The 17,546-nt window shown below is 36.6% G+C and overlaps 1 protein-coding gene across 24 annotated transcripts in view; it reads left to right on the top strand.

The window, feature by feature from the left end:
- Positions 1-17,546, top strand: part of LOC128211285 (dopamine receptor 1-like) — a 342,707-nt gene that overhangs the window by 289,506 nt on the left and 35,655 nt on the right. For all 24 annotated transcript variants that reach the window (XM_052915906.1, XM_052915905.1, XM_052915917.1 and 21 more), the window contains one exon: positions 6,471-6,582. Coding sequence is in view for 1 of the 24 variants with exons in the window: in XM_052915930.1 (XP_052771890.1) it covers positions 6,471-6,505 (35 nt within the window). In the remaining 23 variants the exon portion in view is untranslated. The remainder of the gene's footprint in view (positions 1-6,470; positions 6,583-17,546) is intronic.

The raw sequence follows: 17,546 nt of genomic DNA, 5'->3' as shown, positions 1-17,546 counted from the left end.
TGTTTCACTGTTGAATTATGTGTAAGCACCTTGTTTCCAAATGTATAGATAATTATGTATTAGCTATCAAGAACAAAACAAAATGAACATTTACGGCACAGTTCCAATGTCAAGTTTAGTTTATGTAAATAAGTAAAATCACTTTGAACCTTTTACAAATATAAATTATGCCTTTCGAGGAAAGCAGATTGTTTTCCAATATCGACTAGAAACGCCCATGTTACCTTGGTCCAGGCTTATTTTCAATTTCAGCTAATGAAATGGCTCTTGCTTATCCAATAATTGCAAAGTGGATTTACGTTTATGCATCGTGCCACATATATTAACAAATCACAAATCTTCAAGGAAGAATGTCAGTTATGTTTTTGAACACCATATTGCCATATTTTACTGCCCATAAAAATGCCACTTACTGGCTAAGGCAACGCAGAAGAGAGATTACGATAATCCGTCTGGATATAAATAGCATTCTATTCTGGGGTCAGTATTCATTTATATACCGCAGTTGTTAGAAAACTATGCATGAATATGTTCTTTGACAACAAAGGAGAAAAGCTTTGCAGACATTTTGCATGTCTTTGTAAGTGTATGACCATAATGTTCAGTTATTATTTAAACGTTATTTATACCTCACTCCTGTATTTCCTATAGAGTATAATTATAGTAAACTTTGGTGGGAAACGAAATGAACTGTTACCCGCTCTGTTAATTGTTAGCCCACTGTTACCCCCGGGCGTTATAGTGCGATGGGATTCGGGTTTACCTACTACCGTTTCGTCTGTGCAGTTAATGCGCTTTGTTTATATGTTGGTATAATTCAACACTTTTTGGTCTGTAACTTTAGAAAAATACTCAACATTAATTAAAAAAATAAACGTAAAATGTGTTCGGTATAAGCCAATTAATGTTGCCCCTCACCCCCTATGATGTGAACTGAGCATCTTGTCAACCGTCTGCAAACACTATCGGCCTCAAGTTACCACCACCACCACCAATACCACCACCACCAACAACAACAACAACAACCTTTAATACAGTGTCAATAACCTTCGCAACAGCAATTTACTACAACATATATACTCACAGTGTGCTATCACTATGTTTTATAATGTTCAGCTTCCTGATAGAAGGTCAATAAAATGAGTGAGAAATATATAAGTCTAAATTACGAAGTGCCGCAATATAAATTGACATTTATTGGCAACTGCTGATTATCATCACTGATATTCTCTGATGCTTTTTTATACTACAAGATCACTTTTTACATTTTGAACGTCTGTCAGTAATCAGATGTTAAAAATTGCAAAGCTGCACATGAAAGTTAATCAGCAGTTTTCTTTTACGTCTGCAAACAAAATACAGAATACCGCCAAATGATGCAAAAAGCTTGCAAAATAAATCATAGACTTTTGCGTGATCAACACTTGTACTTTCTCCCAACGAAAATGGCGAACATATTGTGACATCAACGTACCAAGTTAATGACATAAAAGCAACATTCTAAGTCATATGTTGACTTTTCGGGTCGGAATGAATACTTTTGCTACGTTATCGCACTCTACATGCATTGGTCACTCTACATGCATTGGTCACATTTTCGCCATGTAGGCCCACCAAGAACGCACTCTACATGCATTGGTCACATTTTCGCCATGTAGGCCCACCAAGAACGCACTCTACATGCATTGGTCACATTTTCGCCATGTAGGCCCACCAAGCCCGAAGGCAACAAAGAACATGTCGCATTCTGTCCGCCACATAAGTTTAATCAAAACTTAGCAACTTGTTACTTGTTCGAGCGTTCACGGAGCCTTCGCAGATACACGACTTCCTAGTAATTTGCCGCTCTTTTGATCGTTCGATTTGCTAAATGGTGGCCGAACACGCGAAAAATGTTTAACCGCTAATAAATTGATATCTTGTCTCTCGAAGCGGCAACTTTTGCATTCACGGGAATACGAAAAGGCGAAACCAGAAATGTCATTTAACTATTTTCCATGTTATGAATTAAAACCGGTCGTAACCCTACAAAATTATTCACTTATCAGATAGAGATATATTTGTGAAGAATTAAAATTTAAAACGAATAGTTCCATTTAATGTACCGGTGGCCTCACTAAAAAAACTTTACTGGAAGATTAATTGATCAATATTAAACGATTTTCAATGAAGGCGAAACGTTCTTTGCCAGTTTCCGGTAAAACAATGGTCGTATTTTAACAAGCGAACTAGGGCAACAAATGTAACATTGTTTAAATAACATCGGTTCACTGATTTCCATCCGTAATTGGTAATTATTATTTATCGGTACATTCCTATCTGATTTGCGGTTGAACTACTTTGAACAATTAAATGAGAAAGAAATCTACTGTAGTAGTAAATTTCTCCTTCCATATCTCTATTTTACGATCATTACGTGATAAAGATAGCGTATGTCTCCTATTCAATTGATTACAAATAAACAACTCTTTGAATAGTGATGGTTAAAGTGGGGCTGTTGCATTAAATCATAGCATATAACTATCAGATCGAGGGTGATAGCATAAATTGTTAACCCGAGAAAGTTAAAGTCAAACGAGGCATTGGTGTTTTTCTAATGAATTATAATACCGAACAATTATTGCTTAATTTTACAGGGAAAGTCAATAGAGATATAATTAAATAAACTGACCGTGAAAGAAACTATTAACAAGTTAAGTTAAAAAATACAAACAATATTTCAGAAGCATTAAAGTTAAAAATTTACCTTTTCCTTAAATTCAACAATTCCCTCAATTGTTTTATCTCGCTGGAAGAAATGCTCATGCTAAGTGCATTTTCTGCAATGAAAATATTGAAACTCAAGTTTTCAGAAATGAAAATCCCATTTTGAATAAATAGGTTTTTTTAAGATAAAAACTATTCTAAATTTTCCACCTGAGTTGAATGATGTTATACAATATTTAAGTTGCTTCTGTAATACCCTGTTTATAGAAACATGGGGTCACCAGAAATAAATAATAAACAGTACTGCTAAAATTATTAATATTAAAATGAAAAACTTGTTTGTGATTTGGATACCTTAAAGCTTATAATACAGCTATTTTATGTCTTATACAGACGACATAGTGCATTCCCCAATGCTCCTCAAAAATTGCAGGTATGACTTTTGCAATCTGCATCATCTTTAGATGCCATGTAATTACCTATGGACGCTTTGCAATGTCACGTTGCTTGTAATATAACCCATGTTTCCATATGTGCTTAGGCAACGATGTACAAGGTTATATGTTTACAAGACCCATGAAACGCATTTCATTCTATCTGGAAGATTAACGCGTTGCTTGTAATATAACCCATGTTTCCATATGTGCTTAGGCAACGATGTACAAGGTTATATGTTTACAAGACCCATGAAACGCATTTCGTTCTATTTGGAAGATAAACGCATTGCTTGTAATATAACCCATGTTTCCATATGTGTTCAGGCAACGATGTGCAATGTTGTATGTTTAAAGATTCCATGAAACGCATTTCGTTCTATTGGAAAGATGCACACGTTGCTTGTAATATAACCCATGTTTCCATATGTGTTCAGGCAACGATGTGGAATGTAATATGTTAAAAGAACCCATGAAACGCATTTCGTTCTATTTGGAAGATATGATATAAGTACTTGTCTGACATTACCATACTGCTAGTGAGGTCGCAGCAACAACACATATTTACTCACCGATAATTGAATTGAGTGCCACACATAGATAAATAGCTATTTTATTTTCGATTACCACTATGTTTTCTTCATTACCAACAGAGGTCTGTGTCAGGAAAACAAATCTAAACAGTATGGCTGTTATTAAATAAAAGGAAACGTCCGGGATATGTGTGGGAAGTCTCTCAATTAATATCATGTATTTTCTTTTAATTTAAAGCAGATCTCGCTTTAACATTCTCATTGGGAGACATTTATGTACGATACGGTGTTTCATTCTGGTTAAGATTTTGTTTCGGCTCATGTTATCAGAAATGTGTATTGATTGTCCAATATTAATCCGAAAATTACTTCTAACTAATCCAATCACTTAAATATGGAAACAAGCCAAAACATAAACTACCAACGCTTCATGCACTTTGCTGCAGGTTATTTAGACCGTAACCTTGCATTTCTACAGTTTCTGGTGGTTTTCTTATCTAATCTCATCATTGTCAGTTGTGTGTTTTTATGGTGTTAGATTAGAGGGATTCGAACGTGGAACAGCAGATTTTACGGTCGTTGTAGTCAATTGTTTGAGATAATTGTGCCACTAAAATGTGTATCTAAAATATATAATAACATACACGGGCTGGCCATTTAAGTAAGGACCTTAATACAATATAACTAATATGCAAATCGATGTTTTCTCCCGGGTTCCAAATCTTACCGAAGAAGAATAACTGTGTACTTGTTTTATGTAATATCACACATTTTGTGTGATTCAAAAGTTAGTAAATGTTCACAGCATTTATAAATCCTATATGGAAGCCACAGCTGTCAGTTTGACTATAAACATTCATATTCACATTAGTGTTCACTTGCTCGTAATGACATTTCATTCATTTCCGACAAAAATCAATTCACTGATCAGCAGAGATATATAACAGTTTTATTACAGTTTACAAATACATAGTATGCATTATAATCGGTTATTTGATTGTAATCTTCTTCTGCCAGGACCATTGGTGTTGTGAAGAGAATCTGCGAAAAATTCATGGATTTAATTCAACTGTTGAACCCCTGTATGTGATTACTATATTCCACTGAGAGCGATCATATATTGATGACGCTTTGTCCGTCCGCGATGAAGAGTTCAGTGTAATTTGTCGCAAAACAAAATTTATTGTTTAGGTCAATTGTTTGCCGTACTTAAGTTTATAAGTTCATCTGTGTTTGAAAGATAAATGTTTAGGTATTGTGATAGCTTTGTTGTCGTTGGGGAGTTTGTCGGTGGAGACGACCTCGGCGTTGGATTGTGGGTAGCGGGGCGGCGTCGACGTAGTTCAAAAACTGTATCAAGGCCATATTCAAGGTATTCAAGTGAAACTTGCATTAAACTGGTTTACAGAGACAATACACACGTGTAGAGCAAAGGCCAACATTTCGTGCTTGAATAGATGTCGAGGTATCCCTAAACAACAGACGAGCGGCGTAGCACCTTTGTGTTGCTATAATGTTCAGCCGTACAAAGATTGAGTCTTGTAGTCGTTGATTGACATCGTTCTAAGTACCCGTTGGACATTTAACCGTGTGCCTCTTAATAAAATAATCCTTATGTATTTGTTTACTGCGATCGTCATTTTAGAATCTGTATCTGCAGTATTTCGTTATCTGTATTAAGTCAGTTAAAGGACTAATAAACTTATCGTTAGTTACATATTTGGTAACTGTGACTGCCCCAGTAGTCTCCATTGTATTATTTGTATTCTGCAGGCTTTGGTAACAGTACAAAATCAGTTGAACGATTTCCCTTTAAGGCAAAGTCTTGAATGATAAAAACAGTCTTGAGAGCACTCTGAGTTTATTTCCTCTGGAGACAGATTTACATTACAAAAGAGAGGATGAATTAATTTCATTGCAGTAATGTCTTAAGATCCCTGTCTGTGGTAGGAAACACCATATTGCGTTCATTCAACTAACACAGTTATGATCTGTATATAGCTCTTTTCGTGTCGTAATGGTCTGTTATGTGTTTTGTTCTACTTTTTAGATTAATTGTGCTATTGATTATGTCTGGCCCCAATTACTCGAAACTGCTTAAGTCCATAATAGGATAAAGCTAAGCTCACTATTTTTGTTTTGTATAATTCATGTAATGTTTACTTCTTTGAAGGCTTTCAGACTTAAATAAAGAACTTTCATTTTGATATTCGCAATATACCATTTTTCATTTATCAAAATCAATTTTTTGTATATATTTTGGCGAATTGAAGTAAGCTTCTTTAGATTATTAAGCAATAACAGTTTCGAGAAATTTGGACCTGAGTATTAACAAACTTGCACGTGTAAATCTGTAACAGTTGCATAACACTAAGAACACTTATTTTTAGGAGCATAAATCAGTAAATGAATACGCTTTAAGTTATAGGAGTACAGCCTAAAACAAATTACATTTATATAAGGCAATTTTTCGGGTTTGTATCACGATACCCTATTTGAAAGGTCCGCAAGACGGAACTTTTCCAGCCGCATCATTGCATTGCCCTTATCGTGTGCCCCAAAACTGTGTTTATATTAGATTCTTTTTTTAACCGATATAAGAAGCTAAAGTCCTCTTTCTTATCTGAAGAAATAAAGCACTGACAAATGACATATATGAGTCAGCTTTGAACGCGTTTATTACAGGTATGGTTTTCAATTCAATTGCATGAAACATTTTATCACGGCATTGAATTATATTCAGAATTGCAATACGTCCGATCTACCAAACAATAACACTATTATTTTCTATTTTCAGCTCATCCTAGTGGTAATTGTTCCATTGGGGTCTGAGGCAAATTGCAGATGTCCAAAAGTCCAAAAGCAGTTAGAAACTCAACATAATTGATCCAAATAGACAAATCTCACGGGTACGTTAACAATTTGATAACCGTTGAATAATACTAAAACATACCTGGCCTCAGTTTCTCGAAACGTCTATAGTCCCTTATAACAGAATAAGCTAATCTTACTATTTTTGTTTTGTTTTTAATTCGTGTAATATTAACTTCATTTAGAGTTATTGGACTTTAAATAGGAATTACTTTTATGGTTATCACAATCAACCATATTTTGTTTACCAAAATCACATTGAAGAATGTGTTTTGTCTAATTAAAATAAGCTACTTAAACCTGTAACGTTTAAGAAGTTTCGGTACAGATAAAAGGTGAATTTCGAGCTATTTGAAGTTCATGTAACAGACCAATGACTATATTGTTTCCGAAGTAACGTGTGTAATTAAAACGGTATGATTGTGTTTGTACCGCCGGATTAGCTTTGTAAAACCAGAATATTTTTAATTCAGGGCTTAAACTCTTTGAGAAAATCCACGTACGTCATTTTCTCAAATTATGACATAATGTCTCGCTTTAACCAAATAAAACACCCATCATCACAGTCATTGGAGTAAACTGGTTTCACAAAACACCAGTTGCCAATGGTATAAATCAAGATAAGCTATCCAAAAGTTTTCTTTTGGCAAGTTTGTAAATAAAACAATCTGATTGGCCAACAGTAATTATTGGATATATATTGACCAATCAGTTTGTATATCGGCTGACTTTAACTGAAACAAGAATAAACAGTGGCTGAATAAGTTATTAACATGATATAGTTTGGTAAGTGTGCACTTCAAAGCAATTTCATCGGTTAGTACTATTCGTTGGATAAATTTTATCGAATCAATAAACCTGTTGGCTACCTTTAACGTAACGAATGAAATTTATTAGTGTTATACACAATGGGTTGCCGTAGTAAACGCGAATTTATTTAGGAAATAAAATGTGCAATGGTCAATAATAACTTACAAAACAATACATTGTAACATATTATATCTGCAAGGAGATGTAAAGTTGCGTTTGTGCAGTTCGCTCTTCGAGCATGTCTTGATGGCGAGTTATTGATTTTAATGTTCGCGTAGACTTGGTATGTATTAGGAGTCTTCATTTGGGTTTCTATTCTGGGTAGTATGGGTGCTTGTTAAAATTTTGTTGCTGACCAGATTAGATAGGATGTTATACCCACAACACACAATATACTTACACACAGTATCGTCAGCTGAGTATTTATTAGACAAAATGTTATCCATCCTAAAGGCTGCATACTCAATACGTGTGGATAAAGTTGGTTTGAACAAGAGTTTCGCCCCTTGTCTATAATGTAATTATCGCCACGTGGTGATAGAAGCACGAATGATTTGTGTGCATTACCTTTGAAAAGCATCGCCTTGGGTAACCGAAACTTTAAAGTGACCCGCTCATGGTTTGTAAAATGCATATTTTTAATTACGAAATAGGGTGTGACAAATCATAAGGAGTGTTAAAACAAAATACCAAAAGCTGGAACCCTTCAGAAAATGTTGATATTTGCTCATATATCGTCTTTGAGGACCACAATTTTCATAACCGTTTTTAACGCGATTGAAAATTATTTACGGCTGTGGTTACGTGATTGGTTGATTGAGATTATCACGTGATGTCATCAATGTATCCTTAAAATGTCAACATATCCACAATTTTGTGAGAGTCCCGGTGGCCGTGTGGACCTGCCTGTTGTTAACTATTTATTTCTTGACTTTACCGGCGTTGGTTCGAATCCCACTAAAAGCAGAATACTTGTTTATGCTATAACTGTTTTTTTTTGTTTTGCAATTTCGATATCATAGAGTAAAATAATGATAAAATAAGTGTTTAATAATGCATTACCGAGAAAACCAACTTTTGGTCCTAAAACATGAGCGAGTCACTTTAACATCAATTAATTTCATGGTTGAATTTTACAAGAATAAGCTCTATATGGTAAAATTACTATTGTATTATTGTCTTACCCATTATCTATAGTTATTATCACCAAACGGTTGATGTAGTCATCTATGATTCTCTCGCAGAGGTTTTGACGATAATTCAGCATGGGAAAACGGCACCTTACCATCATTTTAATTAATTGTAAAATTTTAAAAGTGTGAGTTTTTTGTACAACCAGAATGGTATCCATGGTAAACGTATGCTCGACAACTAAGCAGATGGGAGTTTGCAGTCTGAGACATGTTTAAATGCAATTTCATTACTGAATGGCGCCTTTACCTTCAACGTTGTCTGTAATAAAACACATATTTCGTTGTCTGTTGTTGTTTGTGAGATAACAGACTGAAAATAAAACTAAAATGATGCCAGAACTGGCAAAATGTCCTTGTCGCTACGTCGCTTCACTTACCGGATATAAGATTATAAATATCTTCCATGGCCGAGAGTGAAAGATAGGTTCATTCCGACCCGAGCGAAGGGTGTTTTGCGAAAACGAGGTTTACCGAGTTTCCGCAAAACTCCTTCGCGAGGGTCGGGATGAACCTATCTTACACGAGCGGCTATGGTAGATGCTTTTTCTCCCACCTCAGTTAAAAGTAAAAGTGTATTTTTTGCTGGAACTCTTTTGTACTCAGTGAAAATAATTGTGTATCGATATGCGATAATTCGTGGTTGTCATGGATATGCGCGCAGTGATTCAGATTATGTCGTATGTTAATAGTCAAAACGGTCTGTAAATAGGTCAAGGGAGAGTGAAGCATTATTTCTTGAAGGGGGCTTGTAAACTGCTTTATGGTGACATTTGAAGCGTGAAATAATTAATTAGCGTTCTAAATATTGCCACAAGACAAGGTTTACATGATGCGCTACAGACGACAGTCTTCAACAAAAGAGGTAATTACAATGTGGTTACCATTAAAAAGGAGTTCCATACGGGCATTTTATCTTTGCCCGTGGGCAAAAAGAATTTCTAGCATGGTTAAATTATTGGATCTACTTATCTGAGGTTGGAGAAAACTTTTTATACCTCTGACAGTAGTGCTTTTGCAAATTGATAACAAATGTTTTGTTTTTATTCAACTTAATGAAATTCTGCCGAACAAATATCCATGACAGATAAGTTGTGTGCTATGGGATTATTTAGGAACAGTTCAATAATATTGAAATTGCTAAGCCTGAGTGTCGATTTGTCATTTTGTCGTTTACAATTCTGTAGATCACCTCTATCGTCTGTTGTACGAATCCTTTAAGTTACAGCTGAGCTCCCATAGCCGATTTGTTATAAATGTTAATACTGTTACATTAGTGTTACAGCAAATCAATTAAAGAATGTACCAGACAGTGAAAAGTCATTCGGTACACCTCGGCCAATTTGCCGTAATAGTCTTAATTAATTGTAGTGTTTTGATGTGTATTTTGTATATATCATTTTAAATTGATTGCCAATGAAGTGTATAATTGAATTAATAATTAAGATTCTCAAGAGTAAAGTCCTGATGCTTAACTGTTCAATATATATAACTTCGCGATCTACTTGCAACGTACGTTAATGTAAAGAGTTCTGACAGTGTAAACCATACATGTACACCAGAAATTGTTTTCGATGTAAAATGGACGAGGTATTCCGATTGAGTCAATTAAAGAAGGCACTACGGCAGAGCGAGAACTGTATTATATTCGGCTGCTACGTGTAAAATGATACCATTAAATATTGCCTGCTGCATTAACTGCAGACATGCAGGATTGTAAAATGGAAAGGTTATCGCTCATTCTGGAGACGCATCGGAGCGGATATAACGTCCCACTAATGTAACCCTAGGTTCGTTATGACACGCTATCAAGAATGAATATTTTTAAAGTATGTAATAATGATAATCATGAAGGAAGACGTCGGTTGCTTCATTTCTCCATAGCATGGAATATTGAGCATAATTGTATCCACCTCTTAACGACACATACTGCATAACTAAATGACCCAGGTCCTTTGACTTCTTACACAAAACAAATCTTGAAATAAAAGTTGACTTTACATGAATGGTTTTAGACTTAACACTTTAAGATATGACCGAAAAAAATTATAGTGTGTGTGTGTGTGTGTGTGTGTGTGTGTGTGTGTGTGTGTGTGTGTGTGTGTGTGTGTGTGTGTGTGTGTGTGTGTGTGTGTGTGTGTGCGCGTATATATGTATATAATATTACGATTAACATCCCTTCTACAACAATTGGAATTACAAGAAAAAACCCAGTAGCCTTTAATTTAACCAAGATCCCTTTTCAAGCCACCATTTAATCGTCAGTGGAATCCAACATAGAGCGGTCAGATAACCGCCATAGCGCGGTCGGTAATAATCGCCGTAGAGCGGTCAATAAAAACCGCCTTAGAACGCTTAATAATAACCGCCATTGCGCGGTCAGTGATAACCGCCATTGCGCAGTCAGTGATAACCGCCATAGCGCGGTCGGTGATAGCCCCCATTGAGCAATCTGTGGTAACCGCCATAGCGAGTCGGTGTTAACCGCCATTGCGCGGTCAGTGATAACCGCCATTTCGCGGACGGTGAGAGCCCCCATTGAGCAGATAGTGGAAACCGCCATAGCGAGTCGGTGTTAACCGCCATTAAGCGGTCAGTGAGATCCGCCATAGCGAGGTCGGTGAAAACTGCCATAGCGCGGACAGTGAGAACCGCCATTGCATGGTCAGTGATAACCGCCATAGCGCGGTCAGTGATAGGCGCCTATGAGCGGTCAGTGATAACCGCCAATGAGCGGTCGGTGATAGCCGCCATTGAGCGGTCAGTGATAACCGCTATAGCGCTTTCAGTGATTTTCGACTTTGCATGGTCAGTGATAACCGCCATAGCGCGGTCGGTGATTATCGCCATAGCGCGTTAAGTGATTACCGACATTGCATTGTCAGTGAAAAACCGCCATAGCGCGGTCGGTGATAACTGCCATAGCGCGGTAAGTGATAACCGCCATAGTGCGGTCGGTGATAGCCGCCATAGCGCGGTCGGTGATAGCCACCTTAGCGTGGTCGGTGATTACAGCCATAATACGGTCGGTGATAACCGCCATAGCGCGGTCGGTGATGGCCGCCATTACGCGGTCAGTGATAACCGCCATAGCGCGTTCAGTGATTACCGACATTGCATGGTCAGTGATAACCGCCATTGCGCGGCCAGTTTTAACCGCCATTGCACGGTCGGTGAACATTAATAAACAGTCTCTCTGTGGGTTTAAGCTCATGTATACAATGAAGCCAGTGGACGGTTTTATGTTCTCCTGAAATGTGTTCATCATTTAATATGATTAGCTAATTCCTGCAAACTTGACACCGCTAAAACTGGTGACAGGTGACGATGCATTCACCACTAATAAGCTAGTTTCTTTTGTTTCCTACGCTAACCATTCTTTTAAACTACTGTCACTTTTATTGTCAGATGCCTACTTAACTCCTTTATATACTGACTTCAACTATCAAATAATCGAAGTTCAACAACTTGAAAAAGTAAAAAGTTGCAATTAAGTCGGTTTTAAACGGTATTAATGCGAAGGTTCTGTGGGTTATTTTCCACAAGAGAGCCGTTTGTTTTACAATAATGACACTTTTTATTCATTATAGTAGCCATGAAGTTTGCAAATGTAGAGCGCCATGCTTCTACTTCTTTTGTAGTGTGAGAAAATGTTCCCTGAATCACGTGATGTGGCAATAATTCCAGGCGAATATTGGCGAAGAGTTCTTATCGCATACTGATATTCTTTGATGTATTATTTTCAAACGAGAAAGGTCAACGCGAATTTTTAAACAGTCAAAGTTTTGAAATATGTATTGGTATTCTTCGGGCGTTCTTTGTCCCATTGGTTGTATGGGTGTCATTGTGACTTTTATATTTTTTTGACAACAACAGGAACAAGTAGGAACACATCCTTCCTGACCCTGAATACAGTCTCAATGTCACAACCTCACTAACACTAGATGAAGGTAGAAATAAAACACACAATATAGTCATAACACACAATACATCATAGCCATACCACACAATACAACACAGTCATAACACACAATACATCATAGCCATACCACACAATACAACACAGTCATAACACACAATACATCATAGCCATACCACACAATACAACACAGGCATAACACACAATACATCATAGCCATAACAGATAGTAAAACACAGCCATAACAGATAATACAATACAGCCATAACACACAATACAACAAAGCCATAACACACAATACAACACAGCTATAACACATAGTAAAACACAGCCATAACACACAATAAAACACAGCCATTACACACAATACAACACAGCAATACCACACAGTAAAGCACAGGCATAACACACAGTACAACACAGCCATAACACACAATACAACACAGCTATAACACACAATACAACACAGCTATTACACACAATACAACATAGTTATAACACACAATACAACACAGCCATAACAAACAGTAAAACACAGACATACCACACAGTACAACACAGCTATAACACACAGTAAAACACAGCCATAACAAACAATACAACACAGCCATAACACAAAATACAACACAGCCATAACACACAATATAACACAGCCATAACATACAGTAAAACACAGCCATAACACAAAGTACAACACAGCCATTACACACAATACAACAAAGCCATTACACAATACAACACAGATATGACACAGTACAACACATCCATTACAATCAATACCACACAGCTATAACACACAGTACAACACAGTCATAACACACAATACAACACAGCCATAACACACAATACAACACAGTCATAACACAAAATACAACACAGCCATAACACACAGTACAACACAGCCATAACACACAATACAACACAGCCATAACACACAATAAAACACAGCCATAACACACAATACAACATAGCTGTAACACACAATACAACACAGCCATAACACACTGTACAACTCAGCCATTACACACAATACAACACGGCCATAACACACAATACAATACAGCAATATCACACAATAAACCATAACCATAACACACAATACACCACAGCCATAACACACAATACACCATAGCCATTACACACAATACAACACAGCCATAACACACAATACACCACACCCGTAACATACAATACACCACACCCATAACACACAGTACAACACAACCATAACACAAACTACAACACAACTATGACACACAATACAACACAGTCATAACACACAAAACAACACAGCCATAACACACAATACACCACAGCCATAACACACAATACACCACAGCCAAAACACACAATACACCACACCCATAACACACAGTACAACACAGCCATACCACACAATACAACAAACACAGCCATAACACACAATACAACACAGCCATAACACAAACTACAACACAACTATGACACACAATACAACACAGCTGTAACAGACTGCACAAATTGCTATGTGCACCTGTCGGGGTTCGAACCCACGACCTCTCGCTCTGCAGGCGGACACTACCGCGTCGCTATAAAAGATAGCTCTATAGCCAGACAGTATAAGTGCCGCTATATACATCGTATACCCAGTTACACAGCCGTTATACACAATACACCATAGCTATAACACACAATACAACAAAGCCATAACACACAATACAACACAGCCATAACACACTGTACAACTCAGCCATTACACACAATACAACACAGCCATAACACACAATACAACACAGCAATATCACACAATAAACCATAACCATAACACACAATACAACACAACCATAAGACACGATACACCACTACCATAACACACAATACAACACACCCATACCACACAATAAACCACAACCATAACACACAATACATCACAGCCATAACACACAATACAACACACCCATACCACACAATACACCACAACCATAACACACAATACATCACAGCCATTACACACAATACAACACACCCATAACACACATACATCACAACAATAACACATAATACAACACAGCCATAACACACAATACACCACAACCATAACACACAATACAACACAGCAATAACACACAATACACCACAACCATAACACACAATACAACACAGCAATATCACACAATAAACCATAACCATAACACACAATACAACACAACCATAACACACAATACAACACAGCAATAACACACAATACACCACAACCATAACACACAATACAACACAGCAATATCACACAATAAAACATAACCATAACACACAATACAACAGAGCCATAACACACAATACAACACAGCAATATCACACAATAAACCATAACCATAACACACAATACAACACAACCATAAGACACAATACACCACAACCATAACACACAATACAACACACCCTTACCACATAATACACCACAACCATAACACACAATACATCACAGCCATAACAAACAATACAAAACACCCATAACACACATACACCACAACAATAACACACAATACAACACAGCCATAACACACAATACACCACAACCATAACACACAATACAACACAGCAATAACACACAATACACCACAACCATAACACACAATACAATACATCCATAACACACAATACAACACATCCATAACACACAATACAACACAGCCATAACACACAATACAACCCAGCCATAACAAACAATACAACACAGCCATAACTAACAATACAACACACCCATCACAAACAATACAACACAGCGATAAAACACAATACAATACAGCCATAACACACAATACAACACAGCCATAACACACAATACAACACAGCCATAACACACAATACAACACTGCCATAACAAACAATACACCACAACCATAACACACAAAACAACACAACCATAACACACAAAACATCACAACCGGAACACACAATACACCACAGCCATAACACACAATACACCACAGCCATAACACCCAATACAACACAGCCATAGCACACAATACACCACACCCATAACACACAGTACAACACAGCCATAACACACAATACAACAAACACAGCCATAACACACAATACAACACAGCCATAACACAAACTACAATACAACTATGACACACAATACACCACAGCCATAACACACAATACAACTCAGCCATTACACACAATACACCATAGCCATAACACACAATACAACACAGCCATAACACACAATACAACATAGCTGTAACACACAATACAACACAACCATAACACACTGTACAACACAGCCATAACACACAATACAACACAGCCATAACACACAATACAACACAGCCATAACACACTGTACAACTCAGCCATTACACACAATACAACACAGTCATAACACACTATACAACACAGTCATAACACACAATACAACACAGTCATAACACACAATACACCACAACCATAACACACAATACACCACACCCATAACACACAATACACCACACCCATAAAACACAATACAACACACCCATAACACACAATACACCACAACCATAACACACAATAAAACATAGTCATAACACACAATACACCACACCCATAACACACAATACAACACACTCATAACACACAATACAACCCAGCCCTAACACACAATACAACACAGCCATAACACACAATACAACACAACCATAACACACAGTACAACACAACCATAACAAACAATACAACACAGCCATAACACACAATACACCACAACCATAACACACAATACATCACAGCCATAACATACAATACACCACAACCATAACACACAATACAACACAGCAATAACACACAATACACCACAACCATAACACACAATACAATAAATCCATAACACACAATACAACACATCCATAACACATAATACAACAGCCATAACAAACAATACAACACAGCCATAACACTCAATACAACCCAGCCATAACAAACAATACAACACAGCCATAACGAAGAATACAACACAGCCATAACTAACAATACAACCCAGCCATAACAAACAATACAACCCAGCCATAACAAACAATACAACACAGCCATAACTAACAATACAACAAATATTATGAGATGGAACCTGCCGTCATAATATCCTTCCTGACAAGGCCATTTTTACCATTATTTGTTAAATGACGTGTAAAAAATATAATCTGAGTGCAAACATACCTAGTGAGTTATACAAATACAAACATGGCATGAAAAGTAGAGCGATTGATGTTTAAAAACATAGACATAAAGAGACACATTGGCAACTTAGTAAGTGAGTTTCTGGGCAAGTATTCAATAAATATTTTTCTCAGCCAATGGAATTGTAGATATTCAGTCATTAAGTACTAGGCTTAATCAATAAGAATTTCAACTTTCGCGGGTGTTTGAAGGTCCGCGTACACTCATCCGTTGCACACTTTCCGCATCAGAGTTTGCGTTTTATTTATAAAGATTAAGAATTATAATCTCACTTTGTGTCATCTAACTATTACTTAGACATGCCTCAGTGATTCTATTTAGTCGATATGCCAATGAATTTTACACTCCAAACAAAAGACTGATAATTTGCTCTTAAATTTGAGTTAAATTTAAGTTGGCCGTTGAATACGGCACCAGAAGTGCCAAGGACAGTGTGCTACTTCGTAGGACATAATGAAGCCTCAGTCAATAAAAAGTAAAGGCTTTTTAATGGAATTTAATTATGGGGTTTTCATTGTCGAATCACACACTCAATGTTGAAAATATATATCTACAGTAATAAAACGTTAGTCTTAAAATAGCCAAGCGTAGTATTAATTTTTCAAAACCATCATTCTTTTTCGCTTCATGGCTTACATAAAGCATTTGAATTTGGGGAATTCCTGTGTGTGTTTGGTATACCTAACTCTGAGTTTAAACATAATTAAAAAAATGAAATAAGAAGACTGAAACTTCGCAAAATGAGGATTAAACTATGGTAAGTTTATAAACATTCCGCTTTTTCTTGGTCTGATAACAGTGCGCTGAAACACATGTGCTTTATGGTATAACTCTCCATATAGTGCATATTTTAGTTAATGTTTGTTTAGATCAATATGAAAGG

Source organism: Mya arenaria, chromosome 12 (assembly GCF_026914265.1).
Source record: "Mya arenaria isolate MELC-2E11 chromosome 12, ASM2691426v1".
In the NCBI taxonomy this organism is placed as follows: domain Eukaryota; kingdom Metazoa; phylum Mollusca; class Bivalvia; order Myida; family Myidae; genus Mya; species Mya arenaria.
The sequence above is the reverse complement of the archived record's forward strand: the minus strand, read 5'-3'. Positions and strand labels throughout refer to the sequence as shown.